We start from the raw sequence: 27180 nt of genomic DNA on the forward strand, positions 1-27180 counted from the left end.
AGGATGGGAGACCTTGTGACAACACACGCTTTACCTCATTAATTTTGCACATATCTAATTCTGGGCAAGCGAATAGAGCAAGAGGTCTGATTTTTGGCATATAGAGATTAATTAGCAACACAATTTTTTTTCAAAATGTTACGTGACCTCGATGACCTTTGACTTTGATTATACATATATATGCACAACTCAGTAACCACAAGTTCTATACCCTTCAATTTTGATAGGATATTAGACATTAAGATGAAACATCTTGTACCTCAATTATTGTGCGCAGAGATCTGATCTTTTTCCCTGATTTAGAACCATAACTTAGACATGCCTCATGTGTTTCAAATTGGGAACAACGACATAGACCTATATGCCCATAGATCTCAACATATACACTCCAGTGATACTTCTTAATGACCACATTTCCCTGCCCAATCGAGACTAATACTCCTATTACAAGTAGGGACTGTCATTGTCAATGACTTGTTGAGATTGAAGCAGGACACGTTTTCCATATCACACAAATAAATTTAAAGGAAATTATCTGAATTTTTGACGCAGATGTGTCGTTCACTACACTGTTGGTAGAAACTGTGGTTTATTCCATAGATCGATCTGCGCATGATAAATAGCCTGCACCCAAAGCTAGAGGTCCCATGTTTTAGGACAAGCACGACAGTCAGTGTTGCTCTTTTTACAAATAAATTTGCTAATATCAGAATAGCCACAGTTTTGCTTGAAAGCTTTATCATATTAATACACATTGCCTCTACCACACAAAGCAATCCTCCTTCCTTACTGTGTACCATGATGGTCGCGACGAGTTTAAAATTAGTTTAAGTGGCAAGTGTTGCTAGTGCACGTTTCATTCAGCGAAATCCAATTATACTCAGCTTACACTGTGCATGAAACACATGTACACTCCATTCGCTTCAATAGCTTTTTTCGATGAAAGTAGCTTTTTAAAACTTGTGCAACGAGAAGTATGTAGACATTCCCAGCGAAAACCGCTGAGATCAATAGAATTTAAACTAAAGAACCAACAATTCCTTACCTTGCACTGTTCTCAGTGGAACAGTGAACATAGTTTATTAGGATACATGAAAGGTATTTTCATTTGTCTCTATATCCATGGCAAGCAAATATATAATCCTTTTTAAAGTACGTTTTGTACCATGGTGGTACATCTGGTACATGAGACGATAACGTTGGCTATTGTCAGATTTATAGTCTTCTAGGTAACCAACCTTTAAGTGGACATCCTTCAAAATACGCCATCCGATCATGGTACAAGAGACGATAAGACTGGCTATTTTTAGATTTATAGTCTTCTAGGTAACCAAACTTTAAGAGGACAAACTTAAAAGTACGCCATAATCAATGTGGATTTGATAAATTAGAAAATTACACATGACAATGTTGTTATTGATTATCTCATTTATCTCATTATCTCTTTATAAACCCCTCGTTTCCAATGATCAAACACTGAAGTCGCTAGCTCTGTACAGTCGAAATCACCCATCAACCATGACAGCCCGTTATATTTCTACCTTTACGATAGTTGTAACAGTAATACTTTGTGCGTGTATCTCATTTTTCTGAAATAATCCATTTCATGACCAATTATCAAACCAATATACATTAATTTCTTCAGAAAATCAACCACTTACCATCTTGTATCTTGTTGGTTGCTAATTCGTCGTTTATCATTTTAAAATCGCTTTTTCCATTATATTTCAGTGTGTCTACTGTTCAATGTACGCGCAAACACAGACTGCCAAGGTAAGATAAAAAAATCAATATTCGACATTTTATAAGGTGATGTTTGTTGTGTGCAAAAAATAGTTGGTAACGAAATGTTACTTTTTTATGTTTATGTATATGCTTATGAAAAGGAATATTATTGCATTCTATTGTCAATGATAGATAGTTATAATATCAACAGCTAACTTTTAAATGGAAGAAAACAGTAAATCACAAACTGGTGAATCAAATTTTGTCTTCACCTTTAGTTTTAAAGGGGTATGTGTGATCGTTTTCTCCATATATCCACGAGTTCTGGTTTTAATTTCGAATGAAGCCAAACAAAATGATAAGGGCCCTCGCCGATAGTTTTTCTCTCGTCTTTGTGTAGGAGAGATTTACCCGGCGACTTCGAAAATGATATAAGCCACAAGATGGATAGACACCGAGATACCAAGATATGGAAAAATGTTCAACATTAAGGATGTGCGCGCAGCAAACGAACAGATTATTCACCTGATACCATAGGATTACATGGGATTTGATAGAAAGCTCGGTTCTATTATTTCATTTGATGCATAGCCCATTCAAAAGGAACTAACTTCACGAACTGAAACATTAATATGCCATCGCGCTCAATTTTGATATAAACTTCAATAAGGTTTTCTTCCATTGGAAAACCATTCATGAATCAAAATGCTGACTCACCATACTTTTGATTATCGGCAAAATTCATGGTCGTATATTCCAATAACTTGCACGGTGACATCCATATTCTATTGTGGATTTTGGTAATGGTTTAAAAGGAGATTATAAACATCCATGTTCAAAAAAAGAAACGAAGTTCTTCCACTTTTACCGATAGCACATCCTCTCTGTCTCTTACTCAAGATACAATTAGGGAGCTTTCAGTAATTACCAGGGGGGGGGTGGGCCTGGGGAATTTTGGCGCTCACCCATACCGTAAAATGTGACCCTCCCCCCTATCCTCCTGTCGAAAATGTGACCTTCTCCCTTGTCCGACATTCTAAAACTTGCCCCCCCCCCAACCACTGCGGTATTCTCCCCAGGAATAACTAAAACATAATCAGCAAATTAACATAACAATTAGTTCAATTTTTATGTTAGGGACAAATTACAGAGGGGAGGGCTGGTGTTTTGGAGGGACAGTCGCAATTTATAACGCAAGAATTTTTGAAGAGATATGGTATTTCATACATTTGAGGGAGGGTCACCATATTTTGTGCAACAATAAGAAGGCAAGATGTAGCTGATTTAGTGCTTCATCCAAAAATATCAAATCATAATACATGGAGTCTATCAGGCAAGTTATTGACAATTTACACCCACAAAACATGCTATATCTGTATTTTATATATGTTTGATAATGAATTTAAATGTACTTTGCTTGAATAGGAAGTGCATTTGTGTACAAGAATTGAATTCTGAATTTCATCTAAAAAGTTGGTTCACTATCCATGGTGTCTATGATGAAATTATGAATAGTTTTTACCCATACAAAAATAGGTAAATCTTTGCATTTGTGTACTCTTGATTATTGATATTAATTTTCTTGATTAGACTAGAGTGGTTACAAGTCTATGGTTGTATGAGAAATTTGATTTTGGAATTTCACTGAAATGTCGATTCACTATGCATAGCGGTCTATGATGAAACTATGAATAATTTTTTTCAGTACAAAATTAGATAAATCTGTGCATTTATGTATGCTTGATTATTTAGATTATTGTTCTTGATTAGACTAGAGCGGCTACAAGTCGATGGTTGTGTAAGAAATTTAATTTTGGAATTTCACTGAAATATCGATTCACTATGCATTGCAGTCTATGATGAAACTATGAATAACTTTTTTTCAGTACAAAATTAGATAAATCTGTGCATTTATGTATGCTTGATTATTTAGATTATTGTTCTTGATTAGACTAGAGTGGTTACAAGTCAATAGTTGTGTAAGAAATTTGATTTTGGCATGTCAATTCACTATACATTGCGGTCTATGATGAAACTATGAATAATTTTTTTTCAGTACAAAATTAGATAAATCTGTGTATTTATGTACGCTCGATTATTCACACAATTGTTTTTGATTAGACTAGAGTGGTTACAAGTCAATGGTTGTGCAGAAATTTAATTTTGGAATTTCACTGAAATGTCGATTCACTATGCATTGCGGTCTATGATGAAACTATGAATAATTTTTTTTCAGCAAAAAATTAGATAAATCTATGCATTTATGTATGCTTGATTATTTAGATTATTGTTCTTGATTAGACTAGTGTGGTTACAAGTCTATGGTTGTGTAAGAAATGTCTATGGTTGTGTAAGAAATTTGATTTTGGAATTTCACTGAAAAGTCAATTTACTATGCATGGCGGTCTATAATGTGTTCGTATTTTGTTGGTGATTTCCTATTCAGGAAATATCACATGGACAATCAAAGTTTTGGCCATAAAATCAGCTTCTGTCAAAAGTGACCCGCCCCAAGATAGGTTTATAAAAAGTGACCCTCCCCCTTGAAATGTTTTCTAACAAGTGACCCTCCCCCAAATTCCCCCGGCCCACCCCCCTGTAATTACAGAAAGCTCCCTTACAGAAACAAACATCCACATCACTAATTGTACAGTTTAACACTGAGGCGACGGGTTCCCACAAGGCCGATCGTCACTAGCCTATGTTTGTCGGTCCGAAGCTGTCAGTTTGAGCAGTTATAGTCAGAACTACCCTGAGCTGACATGCGATCTTTACTGTGTTGATGTATTCGAGGCTCGTACCGCCTAGGGAGCCGTATGTAAATGTCGAATACTATTTGCATAATGAAAAATATTTTTATTACGCATTTGAGAGATGACAGACTGTTAGCTACTCAGATGCATTTTTCATCGCACACTGACTCGCTCTCTGCCAAAAGAAGAACTGCTCTGGCTGTGACCTTGTCTAGCGATCGTCTGATGCAATCATCGTTGTAACTCGATCATTACCCTGAGCACAAACGTGTTAGACTCAATCATTCACCTTACACAACCATACACAAAAGTACATCGTACTCACCGATAGTTTGTGAGTGAATGTATTTTTTTATTTCCATGTCAACTGTGTAAGAAAGGGTTGTAATACCAACTTATGTTCAGTCCGTGCATATTCAAGTTCTGCGGTCCTCTGTAAACGACATTCACACATTGTGCTCTTGCCAGCACGCTTGTCTGTACCGTGAATGACACAGTGGTAACTGGCAGGTGAGGCAACAGTTGATTGTCTCATGAACACAGGCGCTTCTTAGCTGGATCGATCTATTGATCCCATAGTCGATATGCCTGCCACTGTATCCTAAATACTCACGATTCTACCATATGATGTAATTTATTTGACTACTGATTGGCTAATCAATTGCCAAAACAAAGGTCATGGCAAGACGTCACTGGTTAAGTATAGTTGAACCAATCAGCATTGGAAAAAATGACGTCATATGGTAGAATCGTTCTGCAGGCCGCATGGTCATCAACCATGGTCAACCACGGTAAACCAAGGTAGTTAACCATGGTTAACCATGGTTGACCATGGGCATCAAACGTGGTTGACCATGTTATTGACCTTGGTCAACCATGATCACCGACCAATGGTATTTGATGGTTTTTGAATCAAAACCTTGGGTTGAAAATTGTCAGAACGGAAAAAATCTTGGTATAAACCTCACCAAAACTCTGCAAAACACCAGTGATCCCTGACTGGTGTCATTATAACTTGACAGACTCGCTTAAGGATCAGCAAACTTAGCCTCCATTATAGTGTCCACTGCAATAACAGCCAAGCCCTTCAGATTCTATCAAAGATCATCCTCCAACATCTTCTGAGTGTTTCCCTGAATGTCCAATGAGCAAAACTATCCGAAATTTCTCCCAAAATCGATGTTAAAAACACAGCTACTTTTCCAGTTGTTCACTGAACAGACAATCCGTTTGAAGTGAATTTTGAAGATGGCTGCTTCAAATGAGCCAATCAAATGCATTGCTTTATGACATGTGACATCATGGTAAAGGGTCAAAACTCCAATGACAATGGACCTATGACCTTGCCTATGTTCATATCATGTTTCGAGGCAAACATTGAGTGAGACTGAGATAGTCATAACTTCCTGCCATTTCAGCAGTGCTTTCATGCCCTCCATGTCAATAATTCCACGAAATTCAGCTCGATGTTTGTCCACAGTCTTCTGACATAAACAAGAATACAGCAAATTGGTCTAAGCTTCTCAGGCAATGACAATAATTCTCTCTAACAACTGTGAATGATGTCAAGAGACTCAACTATGTAAATATAGGAGTGTATATACATACAGCCTATTATCAATATGATCATCAAGAAAATTGGGCATCAAAATTAAACTACCATGAGTCATCAAATATCATGGTCAACTATAGTTGACCATAGGTAACCACAGTCATAAATACAATCAGTCATCAAATACCATGGTCAACCATGGTAGCCGATATCCATAAACAGGTCAGCCATGATAGACCGTGGTTATCTGTGGTAGAGCATAGTATTGGAATGCCTACTGTGGTCTCATATCATGGTCAACCATGGTAGTTCATGGTCAAACATCAAAACCATCAAATACCTTGTTGACCATGGTACACCACAGTTGACATTTCGCCGGGGATGGTCTCAAAACACGGCCGATTTCTTCAAGATGACGCGAGTAACACATTCATTGGTGTGATTTTTGAGATGGTTAAATTTGTGATCCAACTAGGTATATGGGAGTGTAGTTCTGAATGTTTTGTGCGAGCGCAGGGCCAGTTGACAAATCGGGCGGTGTGTTTTTTGAGTGATTGTGTTGCACACCTTGTGAGTATTTAGGTTGCAGTGGCGGGCATATCGACTACGGGATCAATAGATCGATCCAAAAATCGATCTACTTAGCAGACTACCCAGCTAAGAAGCGCCTGTGAGTTCCATGACCTACTATCCATCCTGCATGTCGACACATCATGCAACTATGTCTTCCGTCCGATGACCAACTCTTTCCACATTGGTAGGAATGAGATGTGGTGCCGTAAGACTAGTTACTCTTAGGGGACGTTGCCGTTATGAGTAATTACCGATCAGCTGTTTTGCCACTTGGGTGCAAAACATGAGGTGACATCTGTATCTCGATCCACTTTGACCGTATCCATGAACTGATGCCATGTTGTGGAAAGCGTTCATGAGTGCCTTGTTCAGCTCGTGGTAAAACACAACTCTATGCCACTGTGGCGATGATCGACCTGGCGTGTAGCTATAGTAAGCCAGCTGTTGATCAGTCAAGTCAACACCTCTGAAGTACTGTACATTACGGCAATGTTCGGGCATATTACTTCAATTCGTTCAAAAGCACCGGTTCTTTTATCTTTACATCGACGCCTCACTAGCGCTCGATTCGGTCTTCGTGCAGAGACTGCCGTACTCATAAATTTCACCATTTTTATGTCTCTCCAAGCACAAACTGTCATTTCGCCGTCTTGAAATACCGAGAAACTACCACGTGGCCATCACTCTTCGTCGTCAGCATCTCTCATTCCATATTTGTGCGGTTTTGCTGGATTGTAGAGAACATTTTTTGTGCGGCCCCGGTAGGGGATGACTCCTTCATCGAATGCCAGTTCGTACATCGGGCTTCGGTGCATTCTGCTGTTTGCATTCACTCGATCAATGACATTTCGTACTTTCAACATTCTGTCCCATTTCTCACTTCCGATATTGCCGAAGAATTTAATGATTTTTTTACGAGTGTTGGATCCAAACTTGCATCTGATATAACCACTGTCGAGAATTTTGAAAAGTATTTGGATGGTGATTATCCAAATTCTTTCTTTTTCCATCCAGTTTCAGAACGTGATGTTCTGAATGAAATCAAACTAATGGATCTACGGAAAGCTATTGGTATTGATGGAATTCATCCCCAGTTAGTTATAGATTCTGCTGATATAATGTCCCGTCCAATAGCCCATATTGTCAATTGCTCACTGAGCCGCAGTTAGTTATAGATTCTGCTGATTATCACATACATAGACCCAGTTATTCCTATAGTATGACGTCACACTATAGGTGTATGAATACGATGAATCCATATTCCACATGTGGTGGATATGGGACCCGGACTACTTTTAAAACGTAAACAAAAAATCAGCTGTTCAGAACTTATTTTCAAATCCCTGAAATGCAAACGTGGGAGGGTAATGAAGCATAAGGAAATATGGAGTATTAAAATACATGTGTTAAATACAAAATACCGTCGATACTAGAATTTATTATAAATTTGTGTTTCTTCATCGTTGATTTGCAATTGAAACATTTGATTTCTACACCACTGACATTTTAATACGCTATGTTACCGGCATTATGTGTTGTCTACCTCGTCAAAAGAGCCCCTGTCGATGTCCATCAAACAACATAAAAAACATAGCCGATAATCCAAGACACATACCAATCATCCCTGCAGCAGTAAGAATGTTTTCTGAAGCAACATTGACGGGTTTCAAGTTCAACATCACGATCAATGCTGCCGCGGCAGTCAACGAGTCGAGCCCCCGGGTCGAGCCGAGGAAGCGAAGGGCGTTCATCATTTCTGACATCAATGACGATACTCCGGACTTGAGACCCATCAGAAGAAACGCTGTTTTATTTTTCAAGAGCGACGAGTTCACGAGGTTATTAGTGCATTTAAAGGTGCAAGCTATTGCTTTGTCTATGCATATTGTGCATCACGTTGTATTGTACCGTGTTGTTGAACTTCCGTCGTCTCGTGTCTGGGCTCAGTAAGACTCGTTGCTCGTAGTCTTACCGATTGAGTCGAAGCCGAACACTGTTCTTCATTATATTTAAACAAGCTCATTTTATTCGTAAAATATTTAACATACAATTGATAATTTCGTTAAACATAATAATTGGTAATTTTGAAAATTTCACATAAACTTTGCAAAACTGAATTCTTTGAACGATGTTCGAATATTGACGAAAATAACCCGTTCTCGGTAGCCGGATAGCTGCGGCTGATTGTCGCAACGTCCCGCTCCTAGCACTTGCACGTCCAATAATTTTATGAATGAATTTTCACTCACATTGATGTTATAGTAAGTACCAAATAAATACCTTGTATTAAAAATCCATAGTCTTTCCTATTTTCGCTTGATTCGAACAGAAAAAGCCCTACGAGAGACGCTAATTATCCATAGGAGCAGCTTCGGCGTGCTCGAAGTTAACCTCGATGTGTACAGCTGAGCGCTGTCAAGTCAGCTGTGACCCAGCCATGACCGCATAACACAAGCGTATGAATTCTTGTAAAATACTCCCTATCCTTATTTCCCATTAATTGTCATTCCTGAAAGGTTTATTCATGGAAAACTGGGTCTGTGTATGTGATAAAAATATAATCCCCCCGTATTCCTCACTCGTGTGTCTGCGTCGCGGACTCGTGATTCCCCGTGTAGCAGCCGTATCACCCTCGCCTACGGCTCGGAGGGATATGGCCGCTACACAGGGAATCACTCGTTCGGAATACGGGGGGATTATATATAATAATCTCCCGTCCAATAGCCCATATTGTCAATTGCTCACTGGGCCGAGGTATATTTCCAGACCCATTAAAAATTGCCAAAGTAATTCCAATTTACAAAAAAGGCGCCGCTGATGAAGTCAGCAATTATCGTCCTATTTCTGTACTTCCAATCTTTAGTAAAATCATTGAGTCTCTAGTCAACAAACAAATTACAACATATCTTGAAGATAAACATGTCTTATCAAATAAACAATTTTGATTTCAGTACAAAGTTGGCCCTTGCAGACCTTGTTTCAGAAATAAGCAATTGTCTTGACAATGGGTTTCTTACATTCGGTATTTTCATAGACTTGAAAATAGTTTTCGACACCATCAATCATGGTATTTTATTACACAAATTGCAGCATTATGGTATCAGAAGTGTCTCACTGGATTGGTTCCAGAGTTATTTATCAAATCGCAAACAGTCTGTTTCCATTGACGGATCTTCATCATCGTACAAGACAACAAATTGTGGTGTGCCCCAAGGTTCAATCATCGGCCCTATTCTATTTCTGATTTACATAAATGACATTTCCAATTCTACTGACTCTTTCCAGTTTCGGCTTTTCGCTGACGATACCAACTTATTCAAATCTTTCAATTGCAGCAATATTGATCTCACCCAAACTAGCATAGATTTTCAAAAAGTCCTCCATTGGTGTACTGCAAATAAACTTACAAGTAATGCAGAAAAAACAAATTACATGGTAATTAAAACATCCCGTAAACAAATGCATCTAACAGGCAGTATTGAAATAGGTGGACGTCCATTGCAAAAAGTCTCCTCTTCAACTTACCTTGGTATTGTTGTCGACCAAGACTTCAACTGGCAGTCACATATTAAGAAGGTTGTTAAATCTATCTCCCCAAAGGTTGGCATTATCTCACAGATAAGGCATTATGTCCCTAAAGTATACGTATTTTACTGTATAATTCACTGATCCTTCCACACATAAACTATTCTATTGAAATTTGGGGAAACACATTTACGACGCTCTTAGAACCAATTTTTTTACTAAAAAAAAAAAAAAAAAAATAGTCCGTCTCATAAGTTTCTCCAATTTCCATGCCCCAAGCACACCTTTATTTGAAAATCGTGGTATTTTAGATATTTTTAGACTATGTAAACTTCATACTTGCATGTATATTTTTGATTTGTTGCATGGCCATTTTGCCGATGATGTAAATCACTATTTAGATTCAATACCCCACGATTATCCAACCCGCTTTTCCAAACAAGAAAATTTTTATGTACCTAGAGTAAATCTTACACAAAGTAAACATGGCATAAAATACCTACCACTTTAATTCGCTCCCATGCGATAACAAAAGTATTTCAAGTAGGAATGTATTTAAAAAAAAGCTGAAAGCTTACCTTCTAGACCATTGATTAATATCTGTACGATATTCTTGAACATGATATTTTTATACCTTTATTGTAAACATGTTAAAGAGATTGAGATTTTTCTTCAGTTGTCTCCTTTTGCACAGTAAATGTTTTACGTTTTCACCATGTACATACGAATTTCTCATCCAACACAGTTACGTATAACTATCTGTCTGTATATTTTCTTTTGGCATGAATAATGTCAAACTCCCACGATGTACCAGAGGTGTACTTCTTTCAATATTAACGGCAAATTACATTTACAAGTTTCTTTTATTTATATTCAATGTCAGCGCCATTCCAGGCACCCGCGTGTCTCGTGAATTCCTATGATTATGCATAGAATGTCTCACGCAAGGTTGGACAATAGAAAGACACTGTAGTCGAACTTTTATCAGAACTGTAATGTTCGCTTTTCATATTTTCACAGCTTGGATCTAAACACAATAGTGTTATGACATGCCTCATGCGGACAAGCTTGTTTCCTTTCAAAAGTTACTTTAATTTTACTTTCTATGACCTTGGTCCGGCACAGCTACTGTTATGCAAAAATTCAGTTTGATTTCATGCTTTGAGATTAAGAAAGACTCCGACTTGCTCGTGAAGGAGATACTCTGTGATCGAAACCCGGAGTAAACTGAGAAATGAACAGAAATAAGTGTGTTTTATTGGAATATTGTGGTTATATATCATATATCAATATCATATATGTGTGATGGTGTAATATTCTATCCTGGTTATGTTAAAGTGTGAATGGAGTTGTCACAATAGGGAAATAATGGGAAACACTGATCAATATTCAACAATGTAGTTACAGGGTGGGGATGGAGCAATATTAAAGAATTAAGTTTTTTAACAGGCACTGATCTATTGACGTCAATTCTTAGGGTGACGAACATCGTGAAAATTCATTCTCTGCTTGCTTGTTGACTACAACAAACGCTGTGCTTGCTCAGTGCCTAGTCACTTAATTTTGAGTGGCGTTTCATTGTATACTTGTGAATTTTCCACTAGTTTTAATGGTCACTCTAAGGTTGTCAATCATTTGAGTGTTATCTCATGTCAGTGGCATAACAGCTTTCTGTACAAGCCGACCTCTAGTCTGCAACGTCGCTTCTGTCTGATATGAACTCTGGGTAAGATTGGCCCAGTTTCCAAAGTTTTGATGGTCACTCATTTGAGTGGTATCTCATGTCAGTGACATAACTGCTTTCTATAGAAGCTGACCTCTAGTCTGCAACGTCGCTTCTGTCTGATATGAACTCTGGGTTAGATTGGCCCAGTTTCCAAAGTTTTGATGGTCACTCTAAGGTTGTCAATCATTTGAGTGGTATCTCATGTCATTGACATAACTGCTTTCTGTACAAGCCGACCTCTAGTCTACAACGTCGCTTCTGTCTGATATGAACTCTGGCCTAGTCTAATCGTGTTGGTAGATGATATACAGTCGAGTCAAACATACGTGTGGAAATGGCGCCCGCTTACGATAGCCCATACATTAGGGTGCCATGAAACTGCGCTAGAGCAGGGATCAAATTATTAACGGCTACTGCTGCTTTGTAAACATTGAAGTATGAAAAGTAGCAAACAGGAATTTTAAGCAGATGAGGTTTGTGCAGGTAAAAACCACAGGGGACAACTTTCTGTTTGTAAATTTTATGTTGTGGAGGAATAGAGTCAGTCCAACCACAGCGAGAGTTCCAAAGTGAGCGCTGGAGCATACCAATGTTGTGGACATGAGTAGGTGACAGATGAGGCAGCTCAACCAGTGCTAGTAGTAAATAAAGTAACTTTGTTTCATTACGTTTCAAAAACACACAGGTTGCCTTCTTTGTAATTTTTTTCGGCACCATTTTACAAGTGGTATAGCCACAAACTGATGACGTCAAAGATGTGCGTACTTATGGAAATGAGGTCAAAGGTTACGTTCTAAAAGGGGCGATCAATTATTTAGGGGGTAAGAGTTAGGGATAGGGGCTTGGGAACTAAGGGGGAAATGATTGAAAAGAAGGGTCCCAATTTTTTGCTATCTTCACTCCTTTCCCTTTTTTGTAGTATCCTATTACTCTATCCACGTCTTCTTCAGCCAGCCTGATACCTATGTGGAAGCAAGGGTTGATTAATGACAAGGGAGAGAAGTATTTTACACAACAACTATAACGCTGCCAGGGTCGAACCCAGCACCTCCAGCATGTGAAGCACTACCTATAACCTGTACGCCACAGCTTTATCCGGAAGTCCAAATACAGCTTGAGTCGACACAGTGACAGACATTTGGTGATTGGAGTCATTGGTCACGATATTTGTGCTTGCTTTTTAATTTCTGTTGACCGGCGTACGTAATGCCAATGCTTAGCTCGGTTATTGAACCAATCTTTAAATAGGATTGGGGATTTAGTCGAGCGGTTTGTCTGTTGTCCTCTGCGCTAGGTGATTGGGTGCCGTGCGTTGTGGGTTCGAGTCCCGGTTGATACCATCGTATTTATCGAATTGTTCCTCCACGTTACAGTATTATTCTGATGAGTGACAGGGGCCTTATTCTTGGTTGTCCAAGTCTTGTCTTCATTTTGTGGATCCTAAAACCTTCGCCCACACCAGCACCTTTGAAGGCATGTGGATGCATGCCATGCGAACTTGGATTGGCTTCACATCTTCAGACTTATTTCCAACTTATCTGTATGAGTTCATGTGGTGGAGGCGTTTCGGCGATAAAGCTGTGGCGTGGATTTTACTTGTTCAACATATTTCAATTCTGTGTCCTTCAAGTTTACAGTCAGTCCCCTTCATCGATTCATTGCAACTCTGCACATAACACCATATTATACCAAATGTTTTGAGACGGTCTAAAAACTAATATCACGCCAAAGTTTACAACTCAGGAGGCCACTGCCTCTGATGTGTGACACTGGGAATGCACAAACCAGACGAAGTTCGTGCTAGTGACAGTGTATGGACCTTAAGTTATTATATTTGCAGCGAATTTCGTTTGCTTCTGAACTTAATTCACTTCGTCGATGGGTGGAATTTTTATGTTATTTCCGTGGCATATCCAACGAATGGTTGTTAACGTTTTCATCTACAATAGTAATGAAATATTGTATTTCATACATGTTGAGTGATGAACCACTTTTATATAAAAGTGTATCCTGTCAAAAACGAAACACACACCTTTCGTATTGTAAAAAAGGCAGCAAATGACAAAGTCAATAATAAATGTAATAAAAGTTTTCAAACATATAAAACATCCTAAACAAGTGACAATTTTATACTTTAACAGTGCAAATACAACAAATAGTAAGAAAAATATTCAAACAATAACAAATCTGCACATGCAACAAACACGACAATGCAGAGAACAAAATAAAGACAGACAATAAAGTAATCAATGCAGAGGCATAAATTCAATAAAAGAAGGAAAATACGTAAAAGACTTTCAAATCATTAGAAGTGAACATTATAAATTAATCAGTTCCTGCTTAGCATTATCATCCTAACGTTTATATGAAACATTGCATCCCTTTCTCGCAACTTGTTCTCTTGGAGTACAGGTTATAGGTAGTGCTTCACATGCTGGAGGTGCTGGGTTCGACCCTGGCAGCGTTATAGTTGTTGTGTAAAACACTTCTCTCCCTTGTCATTAATCAACCCTTGCTTCCACATAGGTATCAGGCTGGCTGAAGAAGACGTGGATAGAGTAATAGGATACTACAAAATGAGGGAAAGGGTGAAGATAGCAAAAAATTGGGACCCTTCTTTTCAATCATTTCCCCCTTAGTTCCCAAGCCCGTATCCCTAACTCTTACCCCCTAAATAATTTATCGCCCCTTTTAGAACGTAACCTTTGACCTCATTTCCATAAGTACGCACGATTGGCAAAATTGTGTTTTGAATATTTAAAGATTCCATTACCCCTCCCTTCATTGTGAAAAGATAAAAAGGTCATTTGAGTTTTGTAACTTTTATATTTCATTAATACTTGCTTTAATCGAATTTTGCTCTTGTTAACGGAATAAAATGCAATCTAATAATCCATGATGCCAAGCGCGAAACGAAATGACTCTATATGACTTACATTTGCATAACAATCGATTACAGTCTGTGTATCTCCTGATACTACCTTAGCTCTCTTTGCTGACGACTCTAAATGTTTTCGTGTGAAAAAAATAACAAGATTGTCAAGCTTTGCAGAGCGATATTCATGCTCTTTATAACTGGTGTGTCAAATGGGGTATGACTTTAAATACAAGAAAGTGCAATGTTCCCCACTTTAAATATTGTAAAAACTCCTTGAATTTGATTATACCATGAAGGGAAATAGTTTAACATCAGTTAAAATTCCTGTGATTTAGGTGTGGATCTCACCTTCGATCTGAATTGAAACACGCATATTGATCGTATTTGCATGAAATCTAACAGATTACTTGGCATGATAAAACGCGCCTGCGGCTACAAATGTGACGTCCAAACACTTAGGGGTGGACCATTTGATATCCTTGGGGGTCTGGAAGATTTTTGGGGGCATTATTTTTTTTTCTACATGTTCCACTCGATATTGTGAATCCTGGCATTTTTTTTGCATTCATCTTTCAAAGATTTTTTTTTAATGCAGCGATGTTGCAGAATCAATCTGTTTGTCATACATCAACAGACTTGTACATAAGTGCAAAGTTCATAAAGAAACTAAACTTTAATTCGAATAATATGGCACACTGACTTAACATGGGTCGATCAAAGGTAGGTGTGAATATTGAAATTATCAAATGAAGAAGTTGGAAGATGGCCTGCTGAATTCAGCATAGGCATACAATAAAACTGTCTTTTAATCCTTTTTCTCCCATGAACCATTATTACAAAAGAATTTGGGGAAAGGGAGATTGACGTCTTTAGGATTTAATAGATCTAATATCCATATTATGGATGTATTGTATAGCAATAAGATAACAGTAGTGAAATGTTGAAATACGATTTTGCTATGAATTCTTTTAGACTGTGTTTTCATTAGACTTCAATGTAACTGGGAAATTTACAGAGGTAGGCGGTGTCATAAAGCGTGTGAGGAAAGTGAGCAAACGTCGAGTGAGCAAAGCGAACGAGGGGGAAAGAGCGCGAGAGAGAGGTGCCCCCCTCTCGCACGGCGAAAAATGAAATTTAGGACTGAAAATGGGGTTTTCTGGTGGCATATGAAGTGACAATTTACTGATTTATTCAATGGAACTGGCAAGCAAATTTTTGTCTTTCTAACACAAAATGAAATAAATACCAATTAAAAAAAGGGTTGGTTCTAAACAAATGTTCGGTTCTAGCAGAATGTCACTTGTTTATTTTTTTGTAAATGTAGAAAATGCATTGGTTTTACCCAGAGAATTACTTGAAAATTGAGAAAATTATCATAGTCACGTTGCGCGTTGCCAGCCTGCAGTATGCTACATGCAATACTATTACAGCATTGGTAAACTAACTTGACGGTCCTGTGACGGTCCTGTGAACTCCGTCGTTCAAAATCACATTTCTTTGATGGTTTTCTCTCACAAATTCAGCAAAGTTGAAAAACGGTATGCAGAAACTAAATTATACTGTTAAATCAAGTATACCTTTTGATCAAGCTTTCTTAAGGAAAATATTCCAGAAGATGATTGACACTATATGTTCAAACAAGTAGTTTACCCCTGCGATTGTGCCTGGACAGTGGCTCAGGTTGAGATTTGTTTGACAGTTGATTCAGCAATCCTTGATGTTTACACTTGTTTGCGTTATAGAAAGATTACGTTATTTTAAAGTTAGTTATTTATTAAAAGTTACCTAAAATAATGTCATAGTTATATACAGTCCTCTTTATATGTAAAACCCTTGGTTTCCAAATGTCTTTATTGACATGATAATACTTGAAGATGACAGTTTTGTTTTAACATCTTCTGAAATTCTGTCATTTGACTTGTCAGCTGTGTAATCTGTCCATGTTGCAATAACACGAGAGAACAATATTATTTATTGGTCAACACACAGGAGATGATATGCATGTATCTACAGAGTGTGTTCACTTATCTAGAATCAGTGAACAATTCAAAAGGCCAAATGTCACTGAAAAGTAATTTCAAGAGGTTTTTGGAAAGACAAGAAGGGTGCACGGAAACGAAAAATTACATCCCAAAAGGTTCTTGCTGATACTGTGATAGATTTTTTTAATTCTTCCACATTAACTTGCCAGTTTTTTCATAAGTCATCTAAGGCAGAATTTTTCCCTTATATCTGCCGGGGATTTTTTTTCGAAAATCTTCCAGACCCCCAAGGATTTCAAATGGTCCACCCCTTAAAGCGCTTTACCTGTCGCTAATGCGTAGCCATTTGGGGTATGCAAGTGCTGTTTGGGCAGCCCAGTCTAAGCGTAACTTAGTTAAAATTGAAACATCCAAAAGAGCTGCTACAAGATACATTCTCCATTATCCCACAGATATCGATTATAAACAGAGATTAGTTGCTGTTAACGTTTTATCCCTGTCGTTTCGCAGGGAAGTTCTTAATCTCGTTTTCTTTTATAATTGCACTACGTAGTGGGATGTACTCCATAAATGTACACAAGTATGTTAAAACTCGTCCATCCAATTGTCATGATATCTCATTTTCTAAAAGTTGTGCAGCACAACTTCTGTTTCTATTTCTATCTAGTGGCTACCCGCATAAAACGCGCCAAAATTCCACCTTCGACGATTTACACCTTTGCCTTCCCGCCAATTCTCTTTCCGACACTTTTTGAAATGCATTCTGTCCAGCCAATGTGACTCTCTCACACAAAGCATTCATTCACATAATTGGCGTCGTGTGTGATGTGATCTTTATCAGAACTTTAACTGTTAAATATCGCTTTTTATGTTTTTACGGCTTGGGTCTGAAACAATAGTGTTATTACGCGTACGCGCTTTATACGGGAAATGTGATAAGTTGTTCTTTGTTATCGTTCAAATGTCTGTAAAAGTTAAACTTTGTATTGTCCAGTTGACATAGCTAATATTTCTTATAAATATAGGGGCTTGAGAAACGTATGATAGATTAGTTAAGATTTGGAGAGTGAGGACCGTGTCACCACAGGGACTACAGCAATAAAGAAGTTCCTGCTACACCGTACACCTGTGGTCACCTTGATTCTTTGATGTATTACACAATGATACCACACGTTCCAGGGCCAATTCAAGTGCACTGGATATCAATCGTTTAAAAACTGTCACTTTCCAAAACCTCCTTTTCAACAAAATAATCTTTCTCTGGAACAATTTACCAGCCACAATTAGATCCGCTACTCCACTCTCTGGAATTTGTCAGGTAGTGAAGAAAAGGTACTGGGAGAATTTTTAAAATGTTTGATCCAGATAAGACTTGGACATGGATTTGTCGTTGTTTGTGCAGTAGGTGTAGACCTATGTAGATTTGTATCAGTTTTTACTAGCTCTTTTTATTCTGTATTTTTGTTTCTTTTTATTGTTACAATGTGTTTATTGTTGTTGTTGTTTGCTATTTTTCACTTGTATATATTTCATTTTGGGGACTGACGTTGTATAGGTCATTCGCACCTGTTTCAGTCATCCTATCCTTTGCATCTGTACTTTGTATGTTTGCCATGGATGAATAAAATAAATAAATAAAGATAAAATATTTTGATCAATCACTAGCCTTCTCTGGATTGCGTTATCAGCAATAAAATGGCAGTGAATCAATATGATAAAAGTTTATGAGACGTCAACAGTTTGGTAGTAACCTTTTTAACCAAATTTAACGAACAGATGTAATAACAATAGAACGGGGATTTGAACCCGACAAAGAACCAATAGTTTGAAAAATGAAAGGACGGGAAAACATCCAAAGCAAGACCCAGAAAAAAAAACCTGGTCTTGTCAACGGAGTTGTTTTGCTAAAACAAACCAGTCAATCACAAACCTTAGGGCGACATCAGACTGCTCAACGGTTAAGGAAAAATAATTTTTCCTGGTTGTGGCTTTTATCCCAAATAGGGTCCGCGCATTTCTTGTTCGCTCCAGTCAGTCAGTCTTCCCAAACATGTATAGTTCATTATTTGCTTAGTATTAAGATTATTGGAATACTTTGGGAAGATTTGTTGTATAAATCACACACCATCTTGCGACTTGCTATACAAAGCTGGGAAGGGTTGACGCTAAAACAAATGGTCGACAAATTTTTACTGAATCTCGAACTTTCAATTCCACTGTAATGTATATGCAGGTTCGACATTTCGGATCAAATTTGCACGCCATGGGCAGTGATACTGGATTAGCGTAAAATGATGTGAACTGGACAAAATCGTGGGATATCGCTTCATTCACGACCTGAAAATACCTTAGATGACATATTGGCTATAGGTTATATGGACCACTTAGGCATCCACAATTGAATGCATGGAGCTACAATAGTAGAGTTTCGCAAGCAGATGGTTGTGTAACATACATACATAAATACATTAATAGAGGTTTAAAATTAAGGACTTACAATAAATTTTGTTTGAATTTCTAACCAACAGACAAACCAAGCAGCAAGTATGAAGAAGCAAATCAAAATTGTCCACATGGTTCAAAGGACAGGTTGGTCAAACACTGCTGTTGCACTTACATATGCATACATTGTACATGCACATGTATAATAACCTGAAAACACACAGTTAGAGGTTATAAACAGCGATTGGGGTATTTGGTAGCGGATGTAAGACCTCTAAGAGGAAAATGAGCATATTTGGCGGGAAATAATCACCGAGGCGAGGTTATTATTTCACCGTAATACCCTAATTTTCCTCTGAGAGGTCTTATATACTCACCAAATACCCGAGCGAACCGTTATAGCCTCATAACAATATGTTAAAGTTTGAGAAAAGTTGAAAATATGGTTCTTTTAAATGCATTATGTAAATCATGCCTCATTGTTTACTGTTCTGGAACACGTACGCTGCGCGCGTTCAATCTCGGTCTTGAATCTCTAAATGCACGCGACTTTCTTCCACAACCAGTAATTCAAGAATTATGTTCTATTTTCTCTTCAACTTGTTCTATTTAGGTTATTTTTGTAATTATTCACCCTCTAAGGCCTCGGTTTTCTTGGGTCTTCTAGTTTAGAATTTAAAACGTGCGTTCAGCCTATCAGGAGGCTGGATTCATACCAAGCATATTATAATGAGAATTACCATCTAAAGTGTAAATGTGACTAAAGTAGACCATTTTCAAAACCACGCGAGATCTGCCGAGATCACAGGCAACTAGACAGTTTACAGGACATTTTTGCGGGACACAAAGCAAACTGCACATCGCCCACTGCGTTCAATACAGGATAAAAGTTACAATTTTGTTACAGTTCGCACCAATATTATCATATACAATCAAATTTCCTGTACACATTTGCACTTTTAACCACCCTAGTCTAATCAAGAACATTAATAGCAATAATCAAGTTTGTATAATTGCACAGATTTAGTTTGTGTTGTATTATTCACAGTTTCCTCATAGACATCCATGTATAGTGAATCAACATTTTCAGTGAAATTCCAAAATCCAATTTCATATACATGTATGCACTTGCAACCACCCTATTCCAATCAAGTACATTTATCTTTTAAGAAACATCTATGAATGGCCATATATTGCTAGGTTTACGTTGAAAAAATATTATACATACTGCCATGCATAGTGAATCAACATTATCAATGAATAAAAAAAATCAAATTTTGTGTATACTCATGCACTTTTTACCTGCCACTTCAAGCAGAGTAGATTGACATGCATTATCAAACATAATTAATATTTAAATGATTTCATATTTTAGGGTGAAGCACTGCCAGGTATATCAGCCACATTTTGCCTTCTAATAGTTGCGCAGAAAATGATGACTCCCTTCAAAAGGCATGTGTGAAATTTCATTAGACCCTTCAAAAATGCTTGCGCAAAACAATGTCACCCGCCTGTAATTTTTGTCCAATCCCTTTGAGGGGATTTCAAAATTATTGCAAGTCAGAGGGGGAACTGAATGCACTGTGAGTTTGTTAGAGAGGGCATTTGAAAAAATACGTGAACATTTGTTGGATTCGATCGCCCCTGTATGCAGCTGTACTCAAGCAGGGGGGGGGGACGGAAATGAAATTTTTGTCATCTCAAAAGAAGGGGTCATTAATTTTTTGGTGCAATGGGTAGGGGTTCACTTATTTTGACTAATGCACAGGAAGATTTTGCTGGCCCACCGTCGGTCATAATAACTGAAAAGTTCCTTATATAGAGCTATGTTGTGATGGCTTCTTGTTGTCTCGTTTCAGCAGTACACCACGCCGAGTGCTGAAAGCGAAACCAGAAGAGTGTATGTTGTTTATGACAAAATATTTCGACGTAGGAATTAACAATGAGTTTTTCACCAATGAAATACCTTGTCCTACAAACATCAAAGACAGACTTGTAGAAACCGACCAACTGACTGCTGTGAAAAACTTTACTATGTACTTCGCAACAACGGGGTTCCTAGGTGACTCAAAATCATCACTGATGTTTGCCATACACAAAGGTGTCCTGGACAACAATCCTGGTATTGAACAGGTAAAACAAATGCTTTTATTGAACAATTAAAATCTGGCGTTTCTTTTGGTAAACGTAATAAAGGCAAACACAGATTATTGAAGCTAGGGTGGCCAAAATGTCCTCATGTTTTGGAAGAGAAATACAATTGTGATTAAGTAGAACAACCACTACTATGTCTAAAAAGGAATTACAATTGAGTGGCCGAAATGTTCTAATGGAGCTCGATAATTAATTTCACACATGAGCATGGATCTTGCAATGTACATGCTGTCCTCAAATTATTTCTGGTACTTACTCGATCTTTTATAATGGACTTTTCTCTTGGCACCTCTCAGTTTTAACGTTTCCAATGGATAATGTGCATCAAAGAAAATTACTGAATATTGGATTTTTAAAAATTTTGTCCTAATGTTTTAAAATGTCTATTAAATGCACAAACACACACCCGGGACTAATCTGAATTCTGTCTTCACCAGTAATTTTTCAGAATTAAACGCTTTACGCTACATTTTAGATTGTTGGTGAACAGAAGGGAATACACTGTTTACTTGCCGTGAATACGGTATGTGTACCAGCTATACAGATAGAGACTTCAATTGGTGAATACATGGTTTAATATTTGTATAGTGAAAACATTCTTTTGTATCTATACTGAAAGAAAATGGTCCTTTGTCATCTAGATATGTCCACTCACAAACACACTAGTTTGCATGTGAACGCATGAGCTGACTTTAAATGCATTGCTCTTTTTATTTGATACAGGGTGAGAAGACTGGATATCCAGTGGAAGAATGTGGGATATGTAAAGCAGAGATCTTCTCAAATAACTGGATTATATTCAGATGTTATGGTTTGGATTTGAAGACAGTAAGAGTTCTTTTTTCCTAACTTATCACATTTGCTTCTCTGAAGACGTTAGTATGTATTCACTCTACTGTTAGCTAAAATAAGATATTTCGTTTTACCGTTAGCTATGTTTAAATGGACGTCTTCGTTATACTTTATGTTTAGGTGTTCTTGTTTGCTTATGGTTTGAATTCTTTGATGTATCTATACGGCTAGTTTTCAATCGGGTTCGAACCCACAACATACAATATTCAATATTCAACGTTTAGCCTCTCAGCTAGGCGACTGATGCCGTATATTGTGGGTTCTAATCCGATTGAAAACTATCCGTATTCATTACCCCTGGCTGACCTTTGTTTCAAAGGATTATCAAGTTTTAAGATTATTGAAAAACGTGGACTTCTAACTTAATATCAATGTACAGCATATACACAAATTCATTTGAATTGTCGGTTATGTGCTATAAATTTAATATTATTCTCGTTTTTCTTATTACAGGAATGCCCAGAACCAATTAACAAGGACATACGCTTCTGGCCACCAGAGCCAGCCTTTATAAACCGTGAAGTGTCCTATGAGTATTGCTACTACACTGAAAGCAACAATGATCCCAGATTTCTGTGCTATTTCTACTTTGTGTACAAAGATCTTGTTTAATAGTACCGGTCTGTGTGTTTCACAAAAATCAATCAACATGTGATTTCGAGGAAGAAGTATACTATTAGATAAAGAAGTGGGTGTTTAATGGTCCAGTCTGTCGATATTGGAAAAATCTGATTATTGACATGGTATCATGATCCTAATTCTGTCAAGTTTCTTTGTGGTTGTTTTTCGGTTTAATTATAAACCATTACTGAATAAATAACTTGTACAATGTCATATTTCTCAAAATTGTGTGATGCGTATTATTTCACAGATGAATGTAAACTGAACATACTACATCTGAAAAAACCTATGTAATTCAAGATATAGAAATATCACTAATTAATGAAACAGAGAATGAAAATTTGACTGAAAATGCAAAAGGTGGGAAACTTAGTATAAGTCAAAATCTTAAGACCTACATGACTACCAAATAAAGAGAAGTAGAACTGTTTAAAAATCAAAATAATATGTCCGTGAACAGACACCCATCTTTCCTTAACATAGTATCGCTCGCCCTCTTATGTCAAGAGAACCATCTTAGTGTAGTACTACTTTCATTATTTATAATTGCTCTGTTGGTATCTGGGACTAGAAGTAATCAGTTGGAAACCCCATCGTTTCGAGAATTCTTTGAATTCAGCTGCATCGAATAGCATGTTGTTAGCTATGATGGTTTCTGGAATTCCATGGCGAGCAAAGATGATATTCATTGCTTGGATCACAGAGCTGGCTATTTTGGATACTTGGAGAAGTAACCGACGAGGATAATATAGTCTTTTCTATCAAATGTGAAGATGTCTGTACCCATTTTTTGCCATGGTCTTTCAGGGACGTCATGCTGTTGAATAGGCTCTCTTCTGTTTCTATGCTGGAATTCCTGATAGACTTTGCAGCTGGATATTGCGTCTTCAATATCCCTTCGATTATCTCTCTAGCCAAACTCTTTGATTTCTCCACTCCTTAGTGTCAAGCATACAGTTTCTCAAGTGCAAACTGATGCTCTCCTTCTGGAATGATCAGTCGGTTAAACAGGAAGAGAAGATCATCCTCTTCAGGGTTTCATTAAGTTTTGAAGTAGGGGGCTAGAATGGAAAAGTAGGCGTCTTGCAGGTGCCATGACCACAAAGCGGTCGTCGTCGGGGGAGGGTCCGGGAGGGGGTGTTCCCCCTTGCGGCCGAAGGCAGGAAACCCTGAAAAATGAGCTAAAATTTACTTTTTACAGCTTACAGTCACTTGAATTTTCATGTATTTTCAGGGGAATTGTCAGCAGTGTTCCAGGGCAATTTGTGTTCATATCATAAAAGCCATTTTCCTGGGAGATTAGGCCTAAATATGATAATTCATAATTAAAAATGATAAAATGTGGTAATGTTGACGATAATTTGAACAAAGAAAACAAGTCTTTAGAGCCTCTATGCTTTTAGAAGGTAAACTATAATAATTCACTATTATAAATGATATAAATTTGATATGTAGATGATATTATACAGTGTTACATCTAGACAGGGGGATAGGGGATTCCCCCTCTGTTGAAATGTTGGCACCCCCAATTAATTTGTCAAGGGACCACTCCCCCCTTCCATGAAATGGTGCCAGTCACACCTTAGAGGTACAAGTAGAACACATGATGAACTGGTGAAATGCCCCCTAAATTTTCTGGTAAAGGGGGAAAATCCCCCTTGTTGATGCCATCCTGGATGAAACACTCATAATGTTATGCTTAAAATTAAGAACCCTGATGTTTGGTATGGAAATCTGTAGATGAAGAACTTTGGTACCAATGGGGAGGTAAAAAGGATAATTTATATAACGAATAATGATAAAAAATGACAATCATTACCATATTTCGCAAATAGAATCAAAGATCCTCAAGGTCATTTGACTATATGGGTATGCAAAGTAAGAACCTTGGTATAGGATATGAAAATTTGTACGTTCAGAAGCGCACAGTTGGATTTAACCTGACGATCGCTTTTGAAGTGAATTTAGAGGTCTGATCGTATTATAACCACTCTGGGCGACGTTCTTATTGGCGTCGATAGACCAAAGAGCAGCACATATCATACGTCCAACTGGTTATACTCCTTCACAATTACGCCTACCGCAGTGCAACGCACATCGGCTTACTAAAATTCCAACTGTAATCGGAAAGTTTTTCGTGAGAAAAAAATCAGGACATTGCCTTCGAAAACAGTTTAAATCCACGTAATTATCCTTCTCTTGTTTCTTGGTCCACTTCAAAACCGAGGATCGTACAGCGAAGCTTGACCTTGCGATCACTTCCGTCTTCATTTGTTCATCGACCATTTTGAGTTGAGCTAACGACGGCCGACAGGTGTAGTATGCACGTTTTCATTAGCGTATATAAAGGTCACCAAATAGGAATCAGCAATTCAGGTAGCCAATAGAATCGTCAATTGTAATTGAGGCAGTGCTGCATCGTAGTACAAGGCGATCGTAGTAGTCGTTCGTCTTCTAAATTTTGTTTCACATAAAAGCCGTTGAAAAGTTTAATTACACAGCTTGTGAAACTTGTCTGTATCATTTTAGAAGGTAAAAAAATATTTTAGCTATGAAAGAGTCCAAATTTCCTAAAAAGGAGCTGGCGAAATCATGAGAGTAACCGGTCAATTTCGCCGGCTGCCGGCTCTTAATGAAACCCCTGCTCTTCATATATTTCATCTCTAAGATCATATTATGGATGCAGTGTGGGTGATAGCTTGTGTCTCGCAGGCCATCCTTTCTGCAGGTATTGTTTGATGAGTTGTGATGTCTCATCTTGCTGGGTCGTTGCTTTGTACTCACCAATTTTGTTTTGAAGAGCTGGGTAGTGTGTCATCACTGAGTGCACATGCATGTCTAGTGATTCATCCAGTTGTGGCTTCTCACTGATGTAAGCTCTGCTTAATGTGTCAGCAATGTGCATCTGACTTCCTGGTTTATACATGAGGTTGAGTTTGTATCTCAACAGTTTCAGCAGAATAAGCTGCAATCTGGCAGAGACTTTGTGTAAGTCTTTCTTCTGGATTGCCTCTAGGGGTCGATAATCGGAGTGTACTGTTACTTTGATGCCGCAGATGTAGTAATGAAACTTCATTGTGGCAAACACAACAGCCAGCAGCTCCTATTCGATCTGAACATAGCACTGATCTGTTTCACTGAGTGATCTAGAGATCTACAGATAGCACTGATCTGTTTCACTGAGTGATCTAGAGGTGTATGAAATCAGTCGGCCATCTTGAAGAAGGCAGGCTCCTACGCCTCTCTGGCTGGCGTCTGCTTGGATTGTGAGGGGCTTGTGCTCACCACAGAACTTCAGCACTACGTTGTAACTGAGGATTTCCTTTATCCTTGCTACTGCTCTTTCTTGTTGTTTTCCCCATGACCATGGCACTCCATCCTTTACAGGCTGTCTTAGTGGCTCTGTCAGCTGAGCTTTGTTTTGGATGAAGGCGGACAGGTAATTGATTATGCCCAGGAATTGTTGCAACTCCTGTTTGTTTTGTGGTTTAGGCATATCTTTTATGGCTCTGATCTTGCTTTCATCAGGCTGTATTCCATCTGCAGATATTTTCATGCCAAGGTACATCACTTCGTTCTTTTTGAACTTTATCTTTCGAACGTTGAACTTTACACCATTTTCCTGAGCTCGCTTCAGTACTTTGGTGAGTGCTTTGTCATGTTCTTGCTCCGTCTCAGTGGCTACTAGCATGTAATCAGCAATTATGTTGACTTTTCAGTGTCACCAAATACCTGGAAGCTTTTTTTTTCTGTGGGACTTCACTCGCACTGGAAATACCAAAGGGCATTCTCATGGCTGGTCGAAAATAATGAAGAACTTTGTCTTGCCTAGTTTGGAAATTATTTCTTGGAGAGTTGGTATCATGTCATGCTCACGCTTTATGTATTTGTTCAAATTGTCTGGATCCAGACACAGCCTTAAACTACCACCTTTCTTTTCTGTGCACACTATACTGTTTACCCAGTGTATGGGATGGTCAACTTCCTCAATGGCATCTTGCTGTTTCATCTCTGTAAGCTTTTGTTTGAGTTGCCCTCTGATTTTATGAGGTATTCGCCTTGGAGCATTTATCATCGGTTCTGCATCATTGGTTAGTGTGATTCTGTACTGCCCAGGATATTTACCAAGCTTACCATAAAAACTGATTTGTAATCATGTTTCATTTGCTCTTTGGTGTACTTTTTTAGCTTCCTGTCGAGATCCGGTTTACATGTTAGCTCGAGTTTTCACCACTCTGAATCAGTCCTGAGCCTGTAGCTGTATTCAGACCAAGTATTGGGTCACTCGATTGCTTGGTTACAAAGATCTCTGTTTTTTGTTTGCATATCACTGACCTTAAAAGTGACCTTTGCACTGCCATTGTGTTGAATCTTGCCTCCATTGAGTGTTTGCAGCT

At 38.0% G+C, this 27180-nt stretch overlaps 1 protein-coding gene across 2 annotated transcripts; it reads left to right on the plus strand.

The window, feature by feature from the left end:
• The first annotated feature begins 250 nt into the window (after positions 1–250).
• LOC139119630 (uncharacterized) lies at positions 251–23008 on the plus strand. 2 transcript variants are annotated; one of them, XM_070683468.1, is made up of 6 exons: positions 251–1570; positions 1732–1773; positions 19243–19303; positions 21016–21289; positions 22034–22138; positions 22616–23008. In XM_070683468.1, exons 1-6 carry the CDS (start codon positions 1402–1404, stop codon positions 22772–22774), a joined length of 810 nt encoding a protein of 269 aa, XP_070539569.1. In that variant the 5' UTR covers positions 251–1401; the 3' UTR covers positions 22775–23008. The 2 variants fall into 2 exon arrangements, with proteins under 2 accessions (XP_070539569.1, XP_070539570.1); XM_070683469.1 differs by having other exon boundaries at positions 254–1570; positions 21019–21289.
• Positions 23009–27180: the final 4172 nt, after the last annotated feature.

The sequence above is a fragment of the Ptychodera flava genome, chromosome 20, assembly GCF_041260155.1.
Source record: "Ptychodera flava strain L36383 chromosome 20, AS_Pfla_20210202, whole genome shotgun sequence".
NCBI lineage: Eukaryota > Metazoa > Hemichordata > Enteropneusta > Ptychoderidae > Ptychodera > Ptychodera flava.